Source organism: Micropterus salmoides, unplaced genomic scaffold (genome assembly GCF_014851395.1).
Source record: "Micropterus salmoides isolate LMB-PRFRI ecotype aquatic unplaced genomic scaffold, ASM1485139v1 Ms_hic_scaffold_1, whole genome shotgun sequence".
NCBI lineage: Eukaryota > Metazoa > Chordata > Actinopteri > Centrarchiformes > Centrarchidae > Micropterus > Micropterus salmoides.
Genome location: NW_024040040.1, coordinates 18,583,302 through 18,605,080, shown reverse-complemented (window position 1 = coordinate 18,605,080; position 21,779 = coordinate 18,583,302). Strand labels below are relative to the sequence as shown.

Below are 21,779 nucleotides of genomic sequence, written 5' to 3'. Positions count from 1 at the left end.
AATAAACTTCTAACTGATTCAATGATTGGTTTATTGACCTCTTTTATCTTAAATATAATTTAATATGTACTTGCAAATATATAAAATTCATATATTCAATAACAGGAAAACTATCTCCAACAAGTTTTGAAAATAAAACACTGCTTCCCAGGAAGTGCAGTGCAATACCGGGTGCAATTGAGGACTAGTCTTTAAAGAGCGTAAATTAAAAGGGACATATGGAGGGAACCAGATTTAGGTTCTTCCTCTTTCATCCCTCCGGCAGTCCCACTACATTTGTAAGGATTTAGAGTGCAAATTCATGATGGCCGTCCCACATGTTCACCTCTGGCCAAAGGAAGCAGTTAGCAATGAGGAAGCCATTGGTCCTCAAGAGAATCTTGCTGGAGCCTTTGCTTATATCTCCCCAATGGGTTACAGGCATGTTTGCTCCACATGTGAGACAGAGATACAGGCTGAGGAAGACATCCCAGTGGGAAACCTTAGTCATGATGACAGCATGGAGTCCATTACTTTCACCAGGAGCCTCAGCGGCTCTCAAGCAGGGCCATTTGGGAAGTGGGAAGATGGAGCAGGTGGTGGGTCAAGATGGAGAGTCCATCCATCCATCGTCAATCGCTTATCCTGCGTACAGGTTCGCGGGGAAGATGGAGAGTACTACAGATAAAACCTAATGTCGAGTTTTTATAATCTATTCATCTTTGAAGTAATTTTTAAACACAAGTTCCAAAAATATGAACACTTCCAAAAGTGGATATTTGTGGGTTTTCTTAGTCCTCCTACCTAATGAGGTAGGTGTATTACTTGTACAGAGAGAGATATTAAAGGGATAACTACCTCAGCATAACTTGTACAGTAAAATCTGATAACTGGATTTATGATGATGGTTGTCAAATTTCTGTTGTTTCATAGTAAATATCACATTGTCCAACCCTACTGGTAGGTCACACTGGATGTCAGTCAATTTTTCACCAACAGACACCAAAACTGACACCAAACTTGACATGCCAACCATTCCTTCTTCAATTTCTTACTTCTAGTGGTATTTGGCAGATAGTTTGGGCTTTATGTGCACAGGTTATGAGGTAGCTTTCTCTGAGATTTCTGCCTCCACCCCATTACAATAGAGGTCAAAGGGATTTAGCTTGTGGTGGTCAAAGCATAGAAAAACAGCATTCTAGAAAAAATCCACTGAAGAATCCCCTGTAAATGTTTTTTATAGGGACATTTTCTTTTTCAGAAAATAGTTCCAATTGTGAGGCTTGAGGCACTTTCTGTTAAAATGTCCTGTTTATTGCTTGTATGACACAAAGATAAATAATTAGCATATACAACATGATTTTATAGAGCATAATAGCAGCCACTGTGTGTATGTATCGACCAGATCAGCTGCCAGACCACCAAATCTATACTGCAACCATGAGGTCAGTCTGAATTACATGCTATTTGGCTTTAGGCTAAAATCTGTGAGCACCACCATTCACAAACCTGAGAGAACACGCAAGCTATCATGATGTGAGCATGGATGCCCTACTTCTGTAAAAAGCTTGTAATCTGACCTCTTTCAGCATGCCTATAAACATCATAACCAGCATGTTTAATCCAAGGCGGAAGCTTGCGGGGTGGGAGTGTGTGTATACAAGTGTTTGCGATTGTCTGACATAGTTACAAGCCAGTAACAGGTCACACTTTGACACACAAACCCAATGCGGAGCTTAGTGAGTGGACAGAATGGGTTCTCTTTTTTATTTAAAGGGAGATTGATACTAAAGCTCTTTTATGGGCTGGTAATTTAGTACAAGTGATAGAGTAGAATAACCCAAATGAAGTTCAATCAGGCATAATTCCCTGTTCAAATTTGGAAGTTAAAGAGAGGGTCTGAAATGGACCAATAAATCCTCTAAATATGAGGTGCTCCCAAAATAGTCCAGACACCTATTATCTATTTAACAGACCTCATCCCCATTGGGCAAGAGCAAGGAAGTAACTTCAAAAGACTGACCCACATCCACCCTCCCCACCAGCACCCCCCTTCCCATCCTGTTAATGACCCCAGATGTGTTGTCTTGAACAGGGCCCTGATTCATTTGGCTAAATCCTTCAGCTGCCAAGGCATGCCGGGGGGCCATTTCAAATGCGCCAAATTAAAATACTTGGTCCAGGCGTGGCTGGATGCTTGGATGATTGGAAGAGAGGGCATTGATCTGCAAACAGAGTGCAATCACTCAGCTCCCTCTCTGAGTGTATTAGTCTTTGCCGGTCCAGCTGTGGAGTCCAGAGTATTGCAGTGGTAATGAGAGTAGCACATGAATGCATACAGTGCACACACATGCGCGGTTCTGAAACTTTACTCTGCGGACTGTAGGGGGATCTCAACCCAAGCGTGACTGTCCAAACAACACGTCCAGACTTGAAAAACGCTGCCATTCTTGCCTGTTTACATCATTGGCCTCCACCACACACACACACACACACACACACACACACACACACACACATACACACACACGTTCTATTGCACACATGTTCTCACACACTGAGTAATGTGCCGAAATAATATGCTGCTGAGCTATAAATCTGCAGGCACCGGTCATCGTCTGCTGTTGTTGTTAGTCTAGCCGTAAGTCTCCCATATCCTGCCATGAAGAGGGCCCTTCAAGACGGCAATGATTCAAAGTCAAGTGGACCGGCTCGGTTGTAAACGCCCCGGTTTTGCCAAGGAGCACATGTGTGATCGGGGTGACAATGACTGTTATCCGGCGGCTCAGCAAAAAATGAAGTCAAGAGGAATTTATTTCCAAACTATCTTCAGCAAACCAGCTTACCTTGAACGCCTTAAGGAGAACAAAAGTGACAAAAAAATAATATAAATCTGAGAATAAGCAAGCAGCACAAACGTCAAGATTTGGTACCTGAGCTTCTGTGTATGCCTAGGTGTGTGTGTGAGGAGTAGCAAACAAAGGGCCTCTCCTTTTCCCTTTCTAGAGGTGTCTAATCTCCATTACAGGCAGAGGAATGACTACAATAAAGACCTTAAGAGGATAAGTATGGTAAGCAAAATAAAACGAAGTGGAGTGAAACCACACAAAATGCCTCAAAAGACAGAAAAAGTTCGTCCTGTCCCGAATTCTGTTTGCAGACAAAAAGATATTGCTATTCTGCTCATTACCTGAAAAGTGTCTCCCTCTTCTTCAGGCCATGTAGGGCCCCCAGTGGCCCCCATGTTCCTGTCTGCTCACCGGTCATCCTGTCTGAGTGTGGTCACACAAGCAGGGGAGGGGACACAGGGACAAGGCCTCAGAGTGTCCTTGCTGGATAGACGTCCGAACGCACTCGATGGATTGCAGTTCTGTCTCTGCAATTCATTTCATTTTCTGTCCTTATTTGTTTAAGGGCAAGGAGACAGACTTTTAAGTGCTGCTGCCAGGCCCCGTCCCCATCTTTTCTCTCCCACAGTCTCCCCTGTCTTGGCTCTTAAATGTCTTGCACATATAGAGTTGTGGGACGTCCAGGGTGGGCCCTGGAGGCTGCTGGGTTGTGGGCTGGAGTCTCCCACTAATCCGTTGGAGTTTAATGACGACAGGCCATGTTAGTGGTGGTGAAGCCCTGGGGGGTTGACCCACGTCAGGAGGGGCTGGGCATGTGACCCACACCAGGCTAAGAACCCAACTTGTTGGGGGAGGGTGTGCGTTTGGAGGAGTGGATATAAACGTGTGTGTACACCTATGTCTGGAGCTAAATGGCCAGCCACTTAAGGAATGCAGGCTTTCTGATCTCAGCCGTGAAAACACAAGCAAATTGAGCTTTTTGGTGGGTGAAAGTAGAAAAAGAAAAGCCAGTTGTTCCAGTTTTGCAGATTCCCGCATTACATTCAAACCCTGCCAAAAAGTATAAGTGTTACAGGGGCGTACAGAGGCAAACACAGACACAAACAAAGGCTGCAAAGGAGTTGAGATTCCCCGGAGCTCGTCTGGCTCCGGGAGTGGCTGTCTGATCTTTTCTGTTTGGTGTGGGTGTTCATGTGTGTGTTTCTGTGTGTAAGTGCAGCTCTAACAAGCAGCTCATTACCTTTGTCTCATATCATCACAGAACACCTCTCTCTCCCGGTGCAACAACCCCCCTCCCCCCCCAAAAAAGGCATTTAGTTCAATCAGACTGGACCCTATTTTTGGCAAGGTCTGAAAAATCCATTTAAAACACTCATTTGCATATGTGTTTGATATCTTTGCTATAATGTTTGGCTGGCTTTTATCATTCAATTTGGTGCGCCTGTTATGAGCCTGATTCCACTTCCGTGGTCATGATTCAAAGCGCAGCCTCAATTAATTAGCAATACGCAAATCAATTGTTGCCTGAGGTCAAACAGATCCACAGTCTATTTCAAAGATTGGATGTTCACTTAACATGATTTGCGGGTGTTATCTCAAAAGACACATTGATGAACTGAAGGGTCTATTCCCCTAATGTGCAACAAATACACTTAAATCAATCAGGAGATATGGGGTGAAGGTCTTGCAGAACACGAGCAGCAGAGACATGAATTACTGTCGTCTGTTAGTTGACAGTAAGGGCGCATGCAGGAAGTGGTGCATGTGGATGAGGTATATCCATAAGCCAATAACTGAAAACAGCAAAGCAAGCAGCCCACACAAGTGGGGCAAAGGTTCATAGGAAGGCACTTCTCAGTAGCCTGATGACCGAGTTACTGTCTCTCTCTTTTTTTTTTTTTGCTGGCTTGTAAGTTGCTAATTAAAGTGACCTCACTGATGTCCCATCTGCCACCAGGGCACAGAGCCTCCGATTGTTGGCTGCCATGTAAGCATGTTAATCCGCTGAAGGACCAGGTACACGTAAAACACACTCCAAACACACACACACACACACACAGGTTGTACTGTGCAGAGGCTTGCTCGGTACGATCACTCATTCACATTCAGATTCAGCACTCAGCAGCGCTTAAACAAAGATTAAGACTTTGACAGTGAGACTAAAATCCTGTTAGCGTGTTTGTGTGGAGGTGGAGGGAGATATCTTTGTGAGTTGAGGAAGGAAAGCAGCTGAGCCCTGTCTTCCCCCAGGAGTCCCAAAACCATTGGCGACGCGGCGCACGGAAATTACAGCAATCCAGCATGATGACAATGAGCTACGCTGCCGGAATGACAACAGTTGAGTGAGGTTGCAAGGTTGGGTGAACTCGCCCCCTTCGATAAGCACTTTTTGTGGACATAATGGAATCTTTGTCCATATTGCAGATATAGAACAGTCTCAGTAAAGGACCAGCAGCTGCCTGGTACCCAATGAGACCCATCCATCTGGGCGACCCAGGCCATGGCAACAAATTCATCTGTCTACCATGGGGACCTGTGCAGGATCCAATCAGGGACAAGCTTTATACTGTATATTTCCCACCTAATAGAATTGCAGTACATTCTCTTGCTCTGGCTGCAAGGCATCAACTCTCATATTGCTGCTCCCTTATCTACTAATTCACTGCTATATCCGCCCCTTTTTAAGAATCTTACTTGAGGAGGGAGAGTACTGTATCTCCACAAATATTATCACTTTTTCCTGGCAATGTGTGTGGGAAACACATTCAGTCTACACACGGGTCAGACAGGGAGATTCTTCTGTTCCAACCACCAACACTGCACAGTAAAAACCCAAACGGAAGACGTGGACAGGTGCAGTCAGCTATGTTGGAAATTGGTTCAGACAGGTTTATACAGGATTTCGTGATGATTTATATACCTCCGACTGAACAGGAAGTCATATTATACTAACTGGAAACTACCTATAAACCATCATTTCAAAGGTCATATCCTGAATGTACTTCCACACAAGAGAAAATTGGGGGTAAATGCCCTAAAAAACAGCTAAACGACCCTTGAGCAAGACACACAACCTCTGTGGTAAAAGCTGAGTTGCTCTCTAGTCATCTGTAAAAGGCTGTGGATGTATCTGGGCTGTATGAGTGCGGTGTGGGGAATTGCGTTCATAAAAGGGATGTTAAGAAGCTGAATATAACTGAGAAACACCAGTGAGTTAAATTCAGCGACATCAATGGAACAATATGTGATAAATCTTTGGAATGGCTCTTAAATATTTTATTCTTCCCCTGGCGGTGACTCTGCCCTCATCTGCACTATAGCACAGGGACCATTAAAATGTTAGGGATTTTCTCCACCAACTTAATGAGAAGATAAGCAGTTAATGTGAACTCTTTTTTTGGGGGGGGATAAGTAAAGCACTGAATGCCTATCGCCTAATTAAGGCATCAACTCAGCTCCAACTCTTGATTTGCCGTCCCGCTCTGTCACACCTCAATGGCTGTGAGGTGGGGGGACAAGTTCATGAAACAGAGGTTACTAAAGTTATGACAAGAGCATTATTTGAGCGCTTCATGCTTTATAAGTTCTCTTTTTCACAGCAAAAGCAATGTCTCAAACCATCTTTTTGCTGATGACAAGGTCAAGTGAGCGAGTGAAATATCACAAAAGTACTCAGACAAAATGGCAAGAACAAAGAAAGGAAGAAATGGCAAGAGCATGAACGCCATATTGATTCTTAAGGTTACGAATACAAAGCGCTGATTGCAGTTTAATCGCTGCCAAAAATCAATTACTTTGATTGAAAGTGACAGAAACATTTGAGATTAAAACACATTACTTCTGTGTGAGTATGCCACATGTCCTGGGTTTTTCCCTGTTTCTGACTTATCTGTTCCATATTTGACACAAAAAGTAAAATTTTTTTGCCTTTATTTAACAGATGAAAGAAAGAGTCATGGTTGCCGCCAAAACCCCTAGGCCACCAGGGCCCTCATTAGTTGTATTATTTTTTCTTTATGCAGGTTTATGTACTTTCTAGATTGCAATGGCCTGGAATCCATGTAACTGTTAACTTAATAGGCAAAATACCAAAAAACAAATAATAACCAAATAATTAGGGGGGAGGGGAGTCCAAATGAAATGCTTGGCTGGGCTACCTGCCTGTCTACCTACCTACCTGTGCACAGTCTGCCCATGTATGAGGGTGAAAAACAGTATTTAAGGGTCACTGTAGTCCTACAATAATGTCAAATACACCTTTAGCTTTCGGGCCCTTTTACCTGGAGAATTGCTGCTGCAGTGAGACCATCTGCGCCCGTCCCACCTCGGACTCCTCTGTCACTTCCCGGAGACGCTTCTCGCTCTCCAGACGCAAACGTCGCTCTTCCTCTAGCTCGTGGATCAGCTTTTCTCGCTGTGGACACAAAAATAAGAACGGTTATCTCTCAGTGGTGGTGTGGCCTAAAGCCTAAAAAAAAGAAAGGCCGTGCCATATAAGTCACATGCCATATTTGAGTACAAGTCTCTGAACGCCTCACAGCTCCAGGAATGCCATTTTTGCTGCAGACCATGACCTCTGTCCCTCCTTGAAAAAAGGGGAAGTGAAAACAAAATCTTTCAACACCTTGACTATCAAAACATCTGTGATTTCTTTTTTAAAAGCCCCCAAACATCCTTCTTTTGTCTAATATCCAACACAGGTCATCCTGGTTAGAAATTCAACTTTTTTTTTTTCATGCTTTAAGGGGGAAAGAAAATAAGAGAATAAGGGCATGATGACATTTTAAGATCCCAGATTGGCATTCGTTCTGTAGTTTGTGGTTACTTTGAAATGTTCATAATGAACCTCCCTTGCCCTCTATCGCTATGACAGAAAGTTCATGCTAAATGTCAAACAACATCACCGAGCCTGGTCTTGCATTGCCTCCATCTTTCTCTGCGCTTTTACTTTTCATTTCATTTCAGTGCTGTGTTCCCACATTTAGGTGCATATTAACGTCATCAAGGTCCCGCAGCGTTTCCTTTGTTAGCCTATGCTAAGAAAATGCTCACCAACGGTAGTGTAACTATGAATAGCTATATGAGTAACGTTAGCCCCCACAAACAACAACTGTGCTCTGTTCTTGGATGTTTTATTTATGTTTACAGTGTTGTTGCTTGGCAACATTGCAAAACTGTATGAGTACATATGACTTAACTTTCGGTTTAGAATTCAAAAGCTAGAGCTCATCAGTGAGAGACAGGTGGCAGAACTGAAGAGGTCACTATGACTGTTTAAATTTAAGCTCATTGACTTGCATCGCCATCATGGAGGTAAAGCCTAGTCATTATGGATTTATTCTCTGAAGTTTGGTGTGAGTTAACCCGTTCATCCTCATGAAGAACTTTCAAAGTCTGTGATGTGTAAGGTCTCCGCAGATCACATAACCATTTTTATCTGTCCCTTTTCACTAGAGACACTTCCAAAATGAATACTTTTTTTCTTTAATTGGATTCTTCTCTGTCTGACGGCCTTAGCCATCTGCTCGCAAACGAGAGAACCGTCCTCTCCTCAAACCCAACTTAAAAGGCTGCGTGGCCCTCCCTCCTTGAGAGGGGAAATGTTGGCATGTGTGAGTGAGTTTTTCAGTGGCAAAGTTGCAAAGGAGCTCTGAGCAACTGCCACCAGCAAAGCTGAGGATTTTAGCTGACAGAGCAAACGAGTGAGGATCGTTCTCTTAGTCTCGCAGCCTCTACACAAATCTTCTGCCACTGACAATTTATGACAAAGCAATTGGCTACATTTTCTTAGCTGAAGGTTTTAAGTGATCAACCATCTGTCACTATCTTGTCAGGAATACCAACCGAAGAGACAATATTGTAAAATAACTGGAAATTGGTTTAAGGCTAAAGAGACTAACTGGATTGCCATCTGGGGGGAGAAAAGGAAAAAGTTTTTTCTTTTGCAAATCAAGTTGCAGTTATTGCTGCATAAGAGATCTGAATTTGACGTGCACTTCATCTTCTTTTTTTGGCTTAGCAAAGAGACATTTTTCGCCCCCAAAAAAGTGTCGCTGTCTGCAAAACAGTCATTCTCTGGTTGTAAATTCAGGACCCTGTCACTCTTTGGTCAATTATTATATATCATTATCGGCCTTGAAAGGAGAGATCAGTAACTACCACAGAAGATGAATATATAGAATATGTCTGTCCAGACCATAGACTATAGTCTGGACTGTAGAAAAAGTCAGATGCCTGTTTAGTAGGCAATACAGAGTTAACTTTTTTCTGACCCTAGAGCTTGTTTTAAGTCTTCTTCTCAATGTTAAGCACCAATCATGGTATGTCATTATTCAGTGTAACTACAGAGATGTTGAAGGGCTTTTTCCCAGACAAGCATTATAGGGACATCTAGTGGTGTGAAAGGGATACTGACTGGAGAATGTACTCGGGCAAAAAAAAAGGCAAACAGATAAAAACATCCTGAAGATCACGTTTTGTCTTTTTGTTCAGTGTATCATCAACATGTGCAGCCATGATTGAAAGCTAAAATATAAAATTTAAATTGCAGAGTAAAATATCAAAACAACTGGAAAGCATGCCTGTAAATGACCTAACATTTTAGAAAATTGCCATTTTTACTGTGACCACATTGTCTTGAATGCAACCAACCATAATTCATTACAGTATATTGTTGCTTGGCAGGAATCCTGTCACAAAAGCAGATTTTAACTGGGTGAATCGGCCGGGGGGGAGAGAATATTAAACCCAAGTCACCATTAAAACCAGTTCTGGTCCTCGCTGTGGCCATAAATTCATGGTTACTATGTGGAGCGGCTCTTTACACAACAGGGAGGCTCTCCCTGTCAGGAGTAATGGCTGCTGTAAATCCAGCTGTACAGAAGCATAAAGTAGTACATCCCCCTGCCAAGAGCTGGACCTATATATCTGGACCAAAACCAATGGATTTCTGGCTCTTCTTCACCCTCTCTCTCTTTAAGGAAAAATGGGCTAAGACAGAAAGGCAACATGTAGAGGAGGTCATCCCTACAGCATGTTGCAAGCATATTACTAATATTTACTTACATGGCAGGCAAAGTGCAAAGAAAATTTTTTTTCCTTAAGCCGCAAGGATGGAAATATGTTTTTAATGATACACACATGGAAAAAAGCTGCTAATTACAAGTGGAACCTCCAGCATCCAGTAGTTTAGCTGAATTTCACCTCAGTGCAAACATGCACAAAGGCCTTTTCTTTGCGGCACCACACGTATGTGTACAGTACTGTTCAGCGAGTTTGGGCTGGATTCTCGCAAAAGCACAGTAGCTTTAGTTCAGATTTTTGTTGCCCACATGGCCTAACTAACGCCCCAGGCATAAACCACTGAACACTATGTGTCTGCTGACAAGAGTCTTGCCAACAACCTCAATAACAACACAGGATTTATGATCTACATTGTAGTAAAAAGCCCTCTATTGCTTTTGTTCGATATATAATTTCAGCAATTTAACAAGGCCTAAAGCCATTAAATCAAACATTACCATATCTTTATGTGGCCAGAAATCCCTAGCAATACATTACGCTTTTTCTCGGTTGAAATGTTTATTGTCTCAATGGCTTTTTTTTCTGTGGTAAAGAGTATGCTAATTGAAAGCATACTCTTTAATAAGCCTTAGCTCCAGCTCCAAAGGCAACACGTCTTTAGCATTGCCATGGGAAGATATCCCAAAGTCAACACTGAGACGGGATGTTTGGCAACTTTCTGTGAGAACATTTACTTTAGTTAATCCAACGATTGAGGACATAATCCTCTCACTTGACTGACTGTCATGGCCCTGGCTGGATGAGATGCACTACCCTGTTTCTCCTGTGGAGGGCAACATTTTCCTGGAATAAAACTGGCAGATCCAGCTCAAACAAAGCCAGCCCTGACAAACAATAAAGTGGTTGGAAAAAGCAATAGCAAATGGAATAGGCCAAGTAATCTATAAAATGGCCCAGGCAGGGTTTAATACCAGTCTACTGAGCCATATATCTGAAACAAGCCCAGATAGGGTGTTTCAGGATTAAATTTGACCTCTGTCACAGGCGAGGATACTTTCATTTCCTGGTTGAAATAAAAAATGTATCCATCTAGATATGACAGAATTTATCACCATCAACATGTATCTCATCAAGCACAGACTGAACGGACTGCGAAACGCTATTGATTTCAATACACTAAATGTATTGAAAAAAACAAAATATCAGGAATAAAAGAAATGGCAAACACCTCATTTATGTGTGCAGTTTTGTCGCACACTAGGTAGTACTGCTTCCCAGAGAGCTTTCTCCCTATACTTATATATCGAGTCATGTGTCTAAAATTATATTAGTTGCAGTGGAGCCCAGAATGAAGCCTGCCCCTGTAATTGGACAGCATTAGATGGTAATGGTATTCATCCGAGCTGAATTAGTAGAAGACTCGAACCCCCCTGATACCGTCCAATATCCACAGAGGACTTTAAATTAATTAGAGACCTCTGCCTCTCGTTGTTGTGCCTGCGATGCTGTCTCCCATAAAAAAAAGCTGCAGTGTAATGCTATCAGGTTAAGTGCATGTGCGCGGCGTGCGTAGCCATCACCGTGGCTCTGATTCTGTAGGTTGTCCATCTGTAACTGTATGTGCATGTATGTGTGCGTGTCCATGCAGGGTTTGGGGTACAGTTCAGGGGGCTCAATAATCTCTTCATTACACAGAAACCCCCCTCGGATGCAGCTCTTTGCCTAATCAAAGGGCTGGGAGCGGATCTCTGGCTCGCTGCTAAAGCAAACATCAGGGACACAATACACAGCGCAGGTTCTTCATTCATAAATAAAACATGCCACTTGGCTGTTTGTGTGTGCATGTGTGTGAGTGCGTGTGTGTGTGTGTGCTCGTCAGCAAGCCAGATTTCAAATGAAAGTGTAACATGAGGAGGATTTGACTGCATGGCACACATAATGTACGCTATACTAAAGACAAACCCAAATCATTAAGACAAACTGTGCACTTATTTTGAAAAGTTAAAAAAAGTGCATTTAAATGAAAAAGTATTCCCAGGATATAATATCACTGATGGTTTACATTGTTGTGCAGCTGACAAAGAGTTCCGAATATAATAAAAAATTAGGGGAAATGTTTGACTGGAACATATGTTTTCGGAGATGACTTGTTATAGAAATTAGGTTGAGTTTAAGCAGTGTTTTATTCACAAAAAATCTCTGTCCTGTGTTCCCCCGGGCCCCATCAATTCAATTATTATGGAGAGCCACTACATTAGAGTGTACCACTTCTCTCTTAGACAGCCGCGGGCACTATAGCAAATAATACACACACCCCAGGAATATGCTAAATCATACGAGTGGCCCATTTATCATTGCCAAGGGAGCTCCCCCACCCCACCCACGCAGTCCGAGTCACTCAGTCACACATACACAAATACACTGTGGAGAGTGGGTGAAAGGGACGGTGTGGAGATGCGATTTGGGCCTGGCTGTCAGCGCTCGTCACCCAGTGAATGTGCTGAGCGCTGGGGGGACCCCATCTCGGCCCTAGCCCCTGTCCGGGGCTGATAAGGCCAATCTGCAGAGACAGCACCTGAGTCACCCCCCACCCCCATTCCACGGTCCCCAAACCTCCATGCTGTCACACATCCTCCAAACAGCTGTCAGGAACATTCTGTGAAGGTCCCTCAGCGGAGGATCTCCATGAGGACTGAAGTATTTTAAAGCTGGGAGCCCCTCAAAACCGTTCCTTATCTGCTGAACGCGCACTACAAAAGATGCTTTTTTGGTAGTTTAAACAATAATAAATCATTGTCAAATAAACCATGATACCTTGATCTAATTACCACAAACTAATTAAACCGTGGTTATGCCAAGTGGGAGCTCTAACTCACAGAGTATATCAGCTGAACTGTGCTCAAAATTAACACGGCACATCAATTGCTGTCCCTGGGCGGCTTCTTTGCTAGTTCAACTTGGAAAGCAGCTTGCACAGGAAGAACATCAGCTGCCTTTCACTTATATGTTGTACAGTAATCCAGAAGATTTCTTGTAAAATCTTGAAACAATTGAGCAAAAGATGCAGCGTACTATAATTTTAGTTAATATCTAAACACTGCACATTTAAAACTTTAAATACAAATCTTGTAAAACCATATTTATATTAAAGACTTAAAACAGCTGAAGCTACCCTTCAATACAATTGATTTCAAATTTCTTTATTTCAAATGCGAATCATGATCTTCCTCCAGCCCTAACAACGTTCAGATTAAAACAATTTTTCATTATATCCAGTGTTAACTTTTCTACAGTATCTGCTCATGGCAAATCCTGTATTGTTCATGTTAACGAAAGCTCATGGTTATGGCAAATAAAGCAGTAGGTTTCCAGCAGGTATGGTGGCAAACGTTCATTGCAGGTCTGAGCACTCAAACTGCAGTCTCGCTGAGTGCTAGAAGGTCGTCCACCACCCCGATCCCCAACCACTTACTTTGCTACATAAAGGGCACACTGCTTGCTGCTTCGGCATCGAACATTGGCATCAGACTTAAATCTCAAATGCGGAATAGTCTAACATGGACATAACCCATCGGGAGGCTTTTTCCTCATTCAATGGTGTCTTTATTGAGATTAAGTGAAATTTTCCTACTAGCAGGGATGTTTCATTTAATAAAAGAAAAAAAGACTGAATCACTCCAACACCAAATCACTTGAACGAAGGGCATTCAGTCATCTAGGGGATCCAATTTCAAAGTAAATTTTACTTGATGTGTTACCAAGTGTGTCACATACAATTTTGCTGACTGCGGCACATGAGAAATCTGTTTTCATGGACAAAAATAGCTGATTCCTATCTTAGCCCCAGGGACTATTTTGCCATACATTTTATATTCGCTCCATTCTTATCTTAACTTAACTTACATAAAATTTGATTTTAAAATAATTGAATTACACAAGTAAACCAAGTTCAAGGAAAACATTTCTCTTTGTCGTACATATGTAGGCTTCAGTCCGCCACGAAACAAATCAAACGCTGTCATCAGCCCAAACATACTGGAAAATAATTGCATGTGAATGTACTGTAAGCATGGGACTCAAATCTGTTTAGGTTCAGCTATCAGAGAGTGTCAAAAAATCCCAAAGAAAGATAAAGCCAGTTTCTCTCAAAGCAAGAGTTTATTTTCACAAGTTGTTTAGACAGCCGTTTCCAGTGGTTATAATCTTACCCAACAGTTTAAATGCCTGTTTAATGGTCAGCTCAGCCCACTCAGTAGCGCTGCCTTTACGAGCCTACATGTGCACTGCTGTTTTCTCCCTGACAGGAAACCCAGCATCCTGCCCCCGTCGGACTTAGATTGCACTTCAGAGTGGCATCAAAAGAGAGTGGGAGACAGAGCGCAGTCCCTGCCCTGTACCACGCCTCTGGGTTGGGGTGTGAAGAATTCCAGAGAAAACCTACAGCAGCGATGAGGCTGTGAATGAGCGGTTTGACTCGAGAAAGTCAGGCCAGGCTTGTTGGAAAGAGACTGAGGCCCTCCCTGAATAAACCATGACCTGTGCTCTACCAAACACCTAACGGGAAATCCACTATTTTTCTTGTAAGAGTCTTAAAGATTGTGCTCTGCGGAGCAGGCCAAAAGCATCATGTCCAAGCCCTAATGTAAAGTTTAAGAAATAAACAGTGGTGTAGGACAGACAGATCTGGTGGTTGTTAGACCATACCACTGCATCTTGGGTGGCCATATTTGTGGTGAAATACTGTGCAGATGCTGCGATTCATATCCTGAGTCTAAACACCGATTGCCCAGAAAATTATTCAAATGTTTTCATGCGATTCTCCCAAAAGATAAACAACAAAAGAGTGTTGTACTCCTGCACTGCCAGTAGCACTCATGTTTCACAACAGGAGAATCAATTAAAGCACACGCTCCTCAGTAAACTGTGTTGTTAATAGTCTTTCATTTACACTCAACGTCTGTGTAACTGTGCAGGCGAGACCTGAAGCTTACAATTGTAACAGTGTGTACAAGCGGCTCGCACAATCATAAAGATGCCTTTCACATTCTTTGCCTACACACAAAGCACTAGTAATGGTACTGCATAACACGTTCCCGCGGAGCTGCTCAGCAGAAGCAAACGGCACGCCACTGCAATGGGTGGCACCGCCGCGTTCTGTCTCTCTGATCGCGTTACACAGAAGACACTAATGGATGTAGAAAGGGAAGACCAAGGCAGGGAACAGAGGCTGTTAAAGAGAGGCATCAGATACAGAGGAGGGGTAGTGCCACTTCAAAAGTCTGTGGCTGTTTTAATCTGTCTCTCTAGGTTAGTCCCTTGGCAGGCAAAGATTGGGGGTTGGGGAAGCGTGTGGGCATAGCAGTGGGTGTCAGGGTGTGGGGGTCTGTGGGGCAAAGGCTGTGGCTGGTAAGCAGTTCCCACTGCACACCACCAGCACTTTGACAATTATCTCCTTGATGCAGCAGTCTCTTTTTCATTTCTATTGAAGAACCGTGCCTGAGCTCCGAAGCCTCCCAGGAATGCCGGAGAGAGAGTGCAAGGGGACTCCAACGAGGATAATCCCAATTTCAAATGGAGCTTAGTGATATCCCCCTCCTCCCTTTCTTCCTCCAACCCCCCTCTTACCCTCCTCCTGTCTGGCACAGATAACTCATCCCTCTCTCTCTCAGCCCCGTGCATGCGCAGACACACCCCTTTAAAGTAATAATTAGCATGTCATCCACCCGCGTGAGTCTGAGAGCTGGGCCTTCAGTAGAGTCTCACAGTGTAGCGAATGGTATATTTTTCTTGGGCAATGTGGAGGTCAAACGATGCAAGGTTAATGTTACAGGAGGAGGTGCTGACACACTGAGGTGTAGCCTTGAGGTATGGACACATAAACTGAATTCTGTTATGTACATATAGGTACCACAAAGTGGAAGTGGATGTGTTAAGATGCTTTCATAAGTAACCTGTCTTTCTACTAATTGTTGGAAGTATCAAGGAAGTGATCTCTTACACAATTGTTCGAGATTATTTGTTAACCATGGAAACATAAATGATACAAGTTAATCAAAGTTCCCGCACTCTATTTGACAGCTACTATCCTGTTTCTAGCAGTCATTATTTATGGCGTATGGGGTCAAGCTGCAGGCTGCACCAAATTCTTTGTGACCAACAGAGAAGACAAATAAACCCATACATTTCATCTCAACACAATGAAGTGCTGCAATACTTGACGTCAGTTTTCATATTCTCTTTGTAGTGTCATGTGGTGCTGAAAATGCAGGATGACAGTCATTGAAACAGTCCAATGAAAGACTCATCTGTCAGTCCAATAAACTTTTCGTTTACACCTCTTAGTTCATTTATGATTGGGCAGTGTAAACACAAAATGGACTAAAGCCGGTCACACTTGGAGTCATTAGCTGACCCCCACAACTGGATGTTCGCTGACCTTCCAGCTCTAGTTCTTTGCCTCTGTAACTGTCCTTGTCAGGGTGATGACAGTGGGCTGATAAGGGAGAGACTGTAGCTCAGGCATCAGGCTAGCAGATATCAATGTTCTCTGGGAATCTTGTATGTTTACAAGAACATACTGGCTCCAAAGATTGGAGTCCAAATCATAGATATTTTCAATGTGACGTATGTAATGCATTGGAGTCTAAACATCAGGCTGATTGGCTGTTCAGTTTAAGGTCAGTTAAAGATAACTTAAGCAGAAAAACTTACATCGTATATCTACCCACTGTGGAAATCAATCCTGAACCATCTTGTTTCACATGGATATGCATAACTGGGATGGCAGTCTTAGAAGAGTCACGAAAAGGTCGGGGAAGCTGTAAAGTGGGTGAAAGTGGGGGTCAAGGAGCGATTGTATGCACTTATCTCCTTTTACTATGAATTAGTTACTGTTTCAGTGTTTACATTTGTGAACTGATGCACTTTAAACAAAGAACTATTCACGTGGTAGATGCCCCTCCATTAAGCCATAACATACTGTTTAACATGTCTCTGGTACACCTACTGTGTCTCAAACAAGTTCAAGACTCAATAGCAGCAAGAATCTGCTGTGCTGATGTGCCCATGAGCATTACACTGAACTCTTGCCCAGCTACAGGGCATGTGATCCCGGGATCTAACCTTTTCGACTACGCGAAGAGGTGAGAAGAAAAAACAAGCATTCCTCCTTCAGGGATCAATAGAGAATCACATAACATGGTGCGAAAATCTCACGGCACATCAACCCTTGTGTGCTGTTGCTTTAGGCCTGCTGCCACAAAGAGAATCAGAGGCGTCACTGGGGTGCAGTCAAACAGCTGGGCCTGCGGTTACAGGCTGCAATCAGCTGAGCTCCGCTTCCTCACGTTGTTCAACTTTTCACTTTCTGACCTCCCTTAGACACATGTACTGTATGAACACAGACAAACTGAAATAAACACATGCACCTATGTACACGTATATATGCAGATCTCCACCTCCTGATTCTTTCCCCCTGATTGCACAAGCTCTCTCACAAAAGAAGTGAAAGCACAATATCAGCAAAAACAGAAGATTAAGCCCCAGCTGCAGATTTATAATGTTTCACAACCTGACTGTGCATCTGAATATCTACTTTTTGAAATGTATCTAATTTCTAACACAGGATATCAAATCTCACTATTTTGTTAGGCACAAATATTACTCCGTAGCACAAATTATCAAAAACTAACAAATACAGAAAGAAAAATTGAATGCTTGGATTCCTTTTTACTTATTTATTTTTAAATCAGATATTTCCTAATTTTAAGTATTCATTTAGATGCCTTTAAAACTGCAAATGTCTTGAACAGTTCGTATTGTTTAGTGTTGTACTGGATGGCTGACAAATACCTGCTCATGCACGTATTTCTCCACAATTGTCTTCTTTGAGATCAACTGTTGAAGTGTTGAGACACTAATGATTGACTCTGGCTGATGTGACGGACTTGGCAGAGCTTGACAGTGTGCTTGGGTGTGTGCGTGAAGTGAGCGCACAGTGGCTTTTTTGGCCTCGCGCAGATTACAGGGGATGAGCAGCCCCACTATACTTTACCATTGTTCCTTCACTCTTGCTCCGTGCGACTTCCCTCTGCAGGCGAGCCACGGCCAGCTTTTCCCTAAACAGAGAGGGGAGGAAGGGGGTAAAGGGGAGGAAGAAAGAGAGAACATACAAGTGAGTCAATATGGGATTGTTTAGTGGGCGACACAGGCAGTCAGGTCACATTCGCAATACTTGCACCAATATTTTTGTGTTACAGTGGCACTCAAATCAGGAAGTCACCAGTGTTTGTCAACTGTCAAGGAGAAAAAGCTTTCTTTCAAACTAATCATGGGCCACACAAACGCTCTAGTTATCACTAATATTATGTTTAATCAAAGGTTAATGTCAACTCAATGTATGAGATACCAACATTTCTCATATCCATCTTTGCCTGACTTCTGCCTGGCAGAAAAAAAACTCACAGGCCTGCCAGCAACACTCACACACTCACGCTCACAGAGGCACACACACACACACACACACACAGTGGAGAGACAGGGTCGTCCGCTAACCATGCAAAACAGAGAGCTTGCAGTTCTGTCCAAACAGAAATAGCTCAGAGGAAACAAAAAGCAGGGCATCCTCACCAGCAGATACATACTCATAACAGACTCTCTTTCCCACTCTCACTCACCCTTACACACACACACACACACAAACAAACACACACACACGTGAAGCAGGCTAAACAAAGAAATTGACTGTGCACGTCCAATCCGATTCCCACGTGAGGGCATTCCAGACTTTACTGGGATAAATCCTGGCACACTAGCACGGATAATAAAGAGTGCTCTTTTACAGCCTCTCCTGAGGTATCACAACAAACGAAGCATAGCTGAAACACTGCCCCAGGAAAACCCCAGCCTGCAACTGACAGTTGGAGAAGAGACACATACGCTGTTCGTTGGAAGTGTCTGAGAGCACAACAAAAGTGTTGAGGAGGAAAGCACCTCCTCCGGCACCCTAACGTTTGTTTGGGTCTCTATAATCTGCTGGTTCAATACCAAAAATCATTCACTCTATTGTCAAATACTGTGTTAGTATTCATGAAGATGTAAATATTGTGCTCTAAATGTTGTATTACACATTTTACACAATTACACAAACAGGCACATGAGCTGCCTGGTGTCCTCCAATTATCACCCCTTACATACATAACCAGGTATGCTAGATTAAGCAAATTAATGCATTAATTAACAAATACTTAAGATAACATGAGACATACATAGCGACTTACAACTGCTATATACGTCAGAGGTTGCAAGGAGCAAGTAGGGGTTAAGTGTCTTGCTCAGGGACACAGTGGTGTCTCACAGTGGATTCGAACCCGGCTCTCTCACACCAAAGGCATGGGCCTTATCCACTACTGCATCAGCACCCCACCCCCAATATGTACAAATATTTTTAAAAAGTACAAAAATAACTTATAAAACGCAGTACAAATCAATGTGTTGAGCAAAATAAAAGCATTAAAACATAGATATTTCAAGAAAATAGTGAACAGTATGCTCCAGAATAAAATCAGGACATCTGTTGTGTATGAGAAGAAAGCCGAGGTGTAAGCTTGAAGTGTTTGTCAAAGTCTTGTTCTTGACTGTCTGAGTTCACAAGAATACATCACTCGCACTCAAAGCTACCTAATATGGGACCAAGGGACCTAATAAAGGAGTGTATATAGCAGACAGCCACAAGTAATCACAATCACCTGCACATTTTTCTCATTTCTTCAGTGGAGCAGACACCCAAACCCCTTGCCAACCTTCCCCAACCCCCCAAAATAACTCATGACTAACGTCTCCTCATCGCCTTTGACAAGACTTCTCTGTTTCTGAGCAGCTTACCTGTCAGGGAAAAAAACCCTGGTGATTAAGAGACAGCTGGGGATGTACGGTGGATGGATGAATCGACCGTCTGGACTACAAAGAATACGTTGAGCTACAACGCTAACGCTGCTCCTGGTAGGGAGCCGTTGCCACCGCTGTGCTTCCTCTAAAGGGACCAGATTGAATTGGGCAAAGCTGAGCCTGGCACGCCGATTGTGAAACACAGTGCGCGGTGGTGACAAATCTGGGAGGAAATCAAGTAAAGTGCCGAGGCTGTGAGACAAGGGGGTGTGTTTGGGTGTGTATTAGTGTGTGTGTGTGTGTTTGTGCGTGTGTGTGTGTGTGTTTGCATTAGTGTGCTTGGGCTCTTGTGAGAAGTTTGTGTGTGGGAGTGAGGACATGCATTCATCAAAGTGAAGGTGCTGTTTATGTGTGTGTGTGTGACCAGTTATAAATACATGTGAGAGAGCATGTTTGTGTGTGTGTGTGTGTGTGTGTGTGTGTGTAAAAGTGTGTGATCTCCACACCTGAGACTGACTAATACGCTTATGTTCCAGTTACACAATGTGTCTCTTCCTATTACAACATACTGTATGCTTAAAAGCATTACACTACCTTGAGAAAGAAAAAAAAACGGGAAAAACAAGTGGAAAAGAAAATGTATCTGGAACTTCTCACTGGAGATATTGTTTTGTTAAACGCGACTGGCCTGGCATTCCTCCAGTCTGTGTTATGGCTGTGCGTCAGCCCTGTAAGGGGTTAAGTTTCAGGCCACTTATGCACAGGCATGTTCCAGAAGCAACCAAGCATGAGCCAACAGCGCCCGAAGAAAAATCATCGCCAAATATAGAGCAATTTGACATTCTGTGTTAAACATAATTATAGTAACTGGCACAAGCAGTAGTCAAAACAGTATCCTAGTGCAAAATGCACACCTGTGACATTTGGCGTGGAATTATATGATGTTTGAACAGCGGTCAAGTGCACATGAAAGTGATCTGTAATCCAGCATATTCTGTATTTGATGTTTAGAGTGACACGTGACACTGAGTTATTTTGCATTTCAATCCCAATCGAGTCGAGATGTTTTGCCAGTCACTCACTTCGTCAACTTTTACCAGCTGTGTAAACCGGCCTGTCAAAATAGTCCGACGGAACAAGCGTCCGAAGGCTGAGCCGGGCTGTTGTGTTAAGAAAGTTTATCTCAACCCATCTCTCACAGAGGGCTGCTGCTGGATGTGCAAAGAGCCACGTTATAAGGGTTTGTATGTGTGTGTGTGTGTGTGTGTGTGTGGGGGGGGGGGGGGGGGGGGGGTTTGAACACATCATAATTAAGGTGTCTAGATGTTTTTATTTTCCTGCTAAAACATACATGTTCACATGTGCACTGGTACACAGTCTCCTGTTGTTGAATGCCTCAAATTAAAGGATAATTCCAGTTTATTACGATTCTGGTGTTATTTTTGCAGGCAATTGTTTCTAATGGTTATAAAAACACTGCACTCACCAAAGTAATTAGTGAAAGCAGGGAACACGACATCACTGTAAAACGTCTTGCTGGGCGAGAAGCATGAGCGGTCAGAATATCAGTCAACAGGTTTTTCCACATTACATAAACTTTATTCGGAGGCTAAATCAGAAAGCACACCCGTAATGTCTGTAATAATCCCCACTGCAAAGGAAGACTATGTGCACACAACCAGGGTTGGGAGGGTTACTTTCAAAATGTAATCCGGTACAATTACTAATTACTTGTTTAAAAATGTAATCCAAGTAACACAAAATAAAAGTATTGTAATCTGATTACTTTTAGTTACTTTTGGATTACTTCAAATAGGCAAACGAAGACAAGAGTGTATCAAAGATGCCTTTTCTGCAATTTTTACATAAACATAGAATAACAAAATCTCCCGTTCACAAAATCCATGTTTAAATATTTTTATGAGATGCTTTGCACTATGTCACCACTATGGCAGTATCTGGCCCATTAATGATGAAAAACGTTGTTTTGTAGGTATTCTTTAATATATTTAAAAGTTTGTCATTTGGAAAACCATTTTAAAA

At 42.8% G+C, this 21,779-nt stretch overlaps 1 protein-coding gene across 1 annotated transcript in view; it reads right to left on the bottom strand.

Moving 5' to 3' along the window:
* Positions 1 to 21,779, bottom strand: part of LOC119904772 (nck-associated protein 5-like) — a 143,617-nt gene that overhangs the window by 49,869 nt on the left and 71,969 nt on the right. The window contains 2 exon segments of the mRNA XM_038721458.1: positions 7,109 to 7,242; positions 17,905 to 17,968. Coding sequence (XP_038577386.1) covers positions 7,109 to 7,242; positions 17,905 to 17,968 — 198 coding nt within the window.